At 41.9% G+C, this 6,000-nt stretch overlaps 1 protein-coding gene across 1 annotated transcript in view; it reads right to left on the bottom strand.

Moving 5' to 3' along the window:
• Positions 1 to 362: 362 nt before the first annotated feature.
• Positions 363 to 6,000, bottom strand: part of Slc25a13 (solute carrier family 25 member 13) — a 176,690-nt gene continuing 171,052 nt past the window's right edge. The window contains exons 16-18 of the mRNA XM_051177139.1: positions 1,908 to 2,066; positions 1,713 to 1,803; positions 363 to 1,494 (exon numbers count right to left, since the gene is read on the bottom strand). Coding sequence (XP_051033096.1) covers positions 1,308 to 1,494; positions 1,713 to 1,803; positions 1,908 to 2,066 — 437 coding nt within the window. The 3' untranslated portion in view covers positions 363 to 1,307. The remainder of the gene's footprint in view (positions 1,495 to 1,712; positions 1,804 to 1,907; positions 2,067 to 6,000) is intronic.

The following is a 6,000-nucleotide window of genomic DNA, read 5'->3' as shown; positions in this document are numbered from 1 at the left end:
GTCCCTCTCTCAGTAATTAAAGGGGAGTGAGCAAGGAAGATAGCCAGTGCTGAACTCTTGGTTTCCATATGTAGCACACCCGTGTGCATTCACACCTAAATACTTACAAACACAGCCACACGAGCACATGTCTTCCAAACACACAAACTGTCTCAAGTGTTAAAGGTGACTAGGGTAGTTCTTCCCTTGCCCAGAGTGAAGCATACCCTCTCCTACTCATTCTAAATCATGAACATGAGCTCCCGCATTACCTCGAAAGAGAATGCCAGTAGGAACAGGCCCAAGTGTGGCATGAAGAAGAATCCATTAATGACAATCATGTTTGCCAGTCACCATAGAAGCACACAAGAGCATGCCATCAGTAGCTTTAAAAATAGTTTATTTCCCCCTTTGCAAACACACAAGCCTCTGACCATGATACAAGGCACCCCAAATTAAATAAAAACTTAGAGAACATTTGTCTGCCATGATTTCAAGATAAAGTGATAATAAAGGCAAATGGGTGCCAACTATAGTGTGGGAGTAGGCTGGTACCAGCATGAGGCGGTGGACATTATTCTTACAGTGTTTGGTCAAATTGGCAGGAATCAGCATGTGTTCGTCTTACAAGTATTTACCCTAAATCAGCAAGCACACTCAGGAGTAGAATTGTGTCTCAGTTTCTCCTGTCTCTATAATAAAGAATGTCAAAAGCACTTCCTTAACATCCGAAACTTTTCCCTAGTAGACTTGGTACTAGTAAGAGAAGATGATTACCAAACATCCTCAATGTGGCTTTCATTATGAAAAAACATGTTTCACATAAAACTTTCATAATATAATCCAGAGGCCAAATTTGTGCATTTTTAAAATTTGAGTCTGGCCTGGATATCTGGGTTTTTTTTCTTCCAGTGTTTTTTTGTTTTTATAAATATATACCCAGCTTTCTATTACCTTAAACATCCTCAGAAGTCTGTGCTTTAGGAACCATGGTTGCCTTTCAGTGGACTCAATGAGACTATCATTCAGGTAGGAGGCCCCCCGAATTTCCTTTCAGACTTACTCCAGATCAAGTTAGTGTTGCCCAAATCCCAGTATATAAAAGATACAAACATAGGTTTGTGGGCAGAATGCCAAAGAATAATTAGGAATAATTCCACATGATCTTGGTACAAAAACATCCAGAAAATGAATGATTGAGTTTAATATAAAAAGCCTTGACCTGAATTTAAATGAGACAGATGCAGAAGGGGTGGATCCAGGCTTCGGTCTGAGATGGGGCTCAGTGCAGTTCCCACCGTTCTACAGCCTGGTCTGGGTCAGTCCTCCTACGGGGCCCCACCAGTCACATTTGAGGTAGATGCTGATGGCTTGAAGAGAGGTAGGTAGAGTCCAAATTTGTTTTCAATTCCTGCAAATGTTGCAATGGCCAGTTTGTAGCCCCCGACGTGGTCAGGATTGGGAGCAGGCAGAGTAATCCTGGATTTAGGAACTGGCTCGGATCCCATGGGTTTCCTAGGAAAAGAGTAAATTGGTATCAACTGAATGTTTAAAAAACAAAACAAAACAAAAAACCAGTAGAAGCCAATAAAACGATGCAATGTGCAATAAAAATTAGATTCTAGCCAAGAGTGCACACTGTAATGGGACCCAGTCAGACTCGTGTGATTTCTTCACAAGAACTGAGTGCTAGAAGGTGCAGAAATTTAGCAGCGCTTCATCACAACACTTACACTCCTCCAAAATCAATGTAGAACCATCGCTGAAGCAATTCGTAAGTCAGCAAGGTGACACCAAACTGTGGTGAGGACCGGAACACACGGGCTATGTGTGACAAAGATGGAGAGAAATAAAGGATACTATTAGACTTTTAAAAAATTTATTTACCTGATACCAAAGGGTTAGTTAAGAACCAATTACTTCCATACCAGCAGCTCCTTTCCACAAAGCTTTTGGGCCTTCTTCCTGCAGTATCTTTCTGAAGCAGTCCATCACACCACTGTAAGTGGTCTGGCCAGCACGAGCAGCCACCTGTAATCTGGTCTTGATAACATCAGCAGGGGTCACTAAAGAAGCTGCAGGCATACCTGTAGGCGAGATACAGCACCATCTCAGTCCACTCACATTCTCACTATATAAAAATAACTGGGCTTTGAACTGCTGGCCGTGGAAAGAAAGTGAGGAAGCCAGTGCAAATGAAATACCCATTTCGCTGTCCTCTGGAAAGCACAACATGACAGTCCTGTCTGCAAGTATCCACTGCCCCCTCCTACCTTCATTTGTTGTTTCTATTCTTAAATACATAAATATTTTTAAGCAATTATTTATCCGTAACACTATTTCAAGTGGTTGAGAACAAACAGAGAAAGTGGTATTCAAAAAAAATTTTTTTTGCTTCCCTGTTGAAATCAGAACCTCACAAAGTTATTAGGTCTGATTTTTCAGAGGTGAGGCTTATTATGTGTTTCCTCTTCATGGTTTCCTGGCTGCTGGCAGTCACAGGAGGTTGCCTCCTCTCACACATCCAGCCACTCTGCACTCCAAAACCCTAACCTCTCTTACCAGAAGGCTGTAACGATAGCAAAGCAAACACTGTGAGCCTGTGTGAGACTCTTCACACTGATCTGTCCTTCTCCCAAAACTGATACAACTAGAACATTTAACACAAGCCTTAAAATTTATACTGGCTGGTAATCAATGAGAAAGGAACAACATCAACAACTACAACAAAATCCCTCCCAAAATTACCAACGGGAAAATTTTCTACAGTTGTTTTTATCCAAAAATGGGACAGTCCATGTTTAGAGTTTTTAAAAGAGAGACTATTCAGAAAACACTGTCTCTTATGGTTTTATTACTTTTCCATTATGAACCTATTCCAAACCAAACTGGTCAGATGCAGATGCATAAATCCCCTTTGCTTTTTTTAAGGCTTAATAATTCTGTAAGAATTTCTGTCCAAACCAACATGGTCTGGCTTAGAACTCCATCTTGTCCTTCAACAGACAGTTTTAAAGTCACAGCATGAACGTGAGGGGGTATGTAACTGTGTACTGCATGCTCCCATTTCTACCAGAAAAGCAGTGTGCCTTCCTGTTGCATCTCTACTCAACTCTGCAGTTTTACATGTGAAAAGCTTGCTTTGTATCTGGTGTTCATCTAAGAAGTCCCTTTGGGCTTCTTATTAGCTTGGAGGGATTGCTGTCATTCTGAGCCAGGAATCTATCCTCTGACATGATGAAAGGAAACACAAAAAATGCTTAGAAACCCACTGCACTGACACTACCCCTTTTGCTTCACTTCCTGATTTAGAGGGAGTTTAGCAGGGATGATACTCTAGACATGATAAAATCCTTCCGATCACTTTGCAGGTATGATCACCAGGAGCTATGAAAGACATGGGGGCGAGAATGGGGGAAATGTTCTTTTTTATAAACATTTCTTGGTCATGAGAAGTATCAGACAGGAGGAAGAATAGATCCAATGAGAATATGCCTGAATGAAAATGTTAAGAGAAATACATAGGCTACTTAATAAGTTGTTTGGCAAAGCAGATTGGTGTGTGTGTGTGTGTGTGTGTGTGTGTGTGTGTGTGTGTGTGTGTGTGTACACGTACATGCTTGAGAAATCCTACAACCCACACACAAGGCCTGCCATATGCATCTGTAGCCTCCACAGCCTCTAATGGATATCTAGAGTCTAGGAGCTACAATAGACATCACTGTGGAGACTTCTAAGGTAGGGGCTGACAGTAAACCTGGAAAACCTAGTTCATCTACCCTAAAACTTGGTCAGGACAGCCATAGGTCTTGCAGGGCTTGATCACCAGACAGTGTGGGCAAAGACTCCAAATCTGCTCTCCAAAGCCTGACGCCACATGGATGAAATGGCCTAAGTGTGTTAGGAGACCAGGAGAAAGTATCTTCCTTCTGTGTCCTCAACAGGAAGAATGCAGTCAGCCTGCTTGACAAGGTGGGGAGAGAGGGAACAGGAGGGAAGGGGAACTGTGGTTGGTATGTAAAATTAATAGAAAATGTAAAATAAAAATAAAAAAGACCCACAGGCATAGCCCTGGGCCATCTACCACCTTAGCAACAAAAATGATAGTGGGTGCTCAGCAACCAATAAAAACAACTGTGGGGTTTCTAGGGAGCAGCAACCATTCCAGAAGATCACTGACAGGGGGAGGAAAAAAAACAAAACAAAACTGACTTGGTGAATCCAGACAGCTTTGGGACTAGAGACATTAATTTTCATAAGTACCATATTAGCATTAATGACTTGGTGTTTCTTTTAGGTCAAGGCCAAGAGGTTCCAAACTTTACTTCTTGGTTTTTGTTTATATGGTCAACCTACTAGGCCGGCTATTGACAGCTATGTGATAAAGTTACTCATCAGAAGGAAAAAAGTCTCATGATCTGTTTATACTTCCAAGCTTAGATTACATAAGGCACGTTGCATTGACAAGTCACAAAGGCTGCCTGATACTATCAAATTGAAGATGACTAGGTTTACTTTTAAGGCTGAAATCAAAGTGCTTGTTTCCACTTAAGACACTGGATCCATTTCCACTGATGATGGCTACTGGACTCATTCCTCATATCCTGTGTGTTTTCTATCTCCTCTATTTCCTGTTACTTCCACTTCGCTCTCCATTCCTGGATAAATATAATAGCTGCGACCCACAAATATCTATCACCTGGGCTATGCCTCTCTGACATACTGACCACCAAATCCACCAAATCAAGGATGGCAGGTTCACTTTCATTCTAACCTTTTTTCTTTCCTGCCGGTGTGTCTCCCAATAGCTCTTCTTGCATAACAAATACAAACACCTGAATCAGCAACAATTTTGAGTGATTTACAGCTGTTAACTTTTCTGTCAATGCTGCTTCAATTATCCCACACTGGCCTTCTTAAATTCACGTCTCATTACAGAGAAGGGAGCCTTGGAAGCCTGCGTAGACACAGACTCTGTCCTCCCCCTAGATGCTACAAAGCCTGGGAACATCACTGTAGTTCCAGACCTCATCTCCTGGGCAATTGGAAGAGCCTGTGTTGTAGATGAGAGATCCTAATTCCTCACTCATCTGCTGTCCTTCTCGTGTAACCCTGATATCCAGGGAACCTCTCTGGAAAAGACAGTAGTCCTCCATGCCTCTTCGATGCTCTGATTTCCTACCGCTGTATTTCTGTGTCACGTGCTCAAATGCTGTCCCTACCATGTCTTTATTTCCCAAATGTCTAACTTTTTCACCATCCCTCATTCTTTTCTCAAGGCAAGTCTTACAGCAGCACCCAGGCTGACCTCAAACTCTCCTTCCTTATCTTCCTGAGTGTTGAGGTCATGGGGGAGCAGCTCTACATGAGGCCAAGCTGGGTTTTCTTTGGTCAGATCTGTTTTATCATTCAGAACCATATGGATCTTTAATTTTGACAATCATTTCACCAGATAAAAAAATAAAAAATCACCCCTAAAGCCAATTTTGGATTCCAAGTGAGTGCAAGGTTGGCTCTGGTCATCCTAATGTGAAGCTGTCTCAAAATAATCAAGTAATCAACACATTAGACCTTGGGCCCATGCCCAAATAAACACATAAAATACATTTTAAAATGCCACAGAACTTCACATGTGTTACAACAAGCCAATTTCCTCATTTTGACCTTGTTTGATAGGGAAAATACAAGGTTCCTAGGAAGAGTAGGTGAAAGATCACTATATTGTTTTTATAATTTCCTGTGTACTTTCTTTTATTTAAGAATAAAAGCAAGACACAAAGAATCCCTCCCAGCTTCTGAATTACAGTTCTTGCAAGTTCCCCTCCAGTTCTCAAATGACCATTTTTGTTGTCATTTTCCAGTTCATTTTCCTTGCTGTCCTGTCCCTTCCTGTCTGAGGATGCCTGGCTTGTCTGCTGATACTCAGAGTAAAATGGCAGTCTGAGCAGCCACTGTATTGAGCCCGTGGGTGGTACCGGTCATACTCCAGACCTGCTTTCCCCACAGCTCTCTGTTTTCCAT

The sequence above is a fragment of the Phodopus roborovskii genome, unplaced genomic scaffold (genome assembly GCF_943737965.1).
Source record: "Phodopus roborovskii unplaced genomic scaffold, PHOROB, whole genome shotgun sequence".
Lineage (NCBI taxonomy): Eukaryota > Metazoa > Chordata > Mammalia > Rodentia > Cricetidae > Phodopus > Phodopus roborovskii.
The sequence above is the reverse complement of the archived record's forward strand: the minus strand, read 5'-3'. Positions and strand labels throughout refer to the sequence as shown.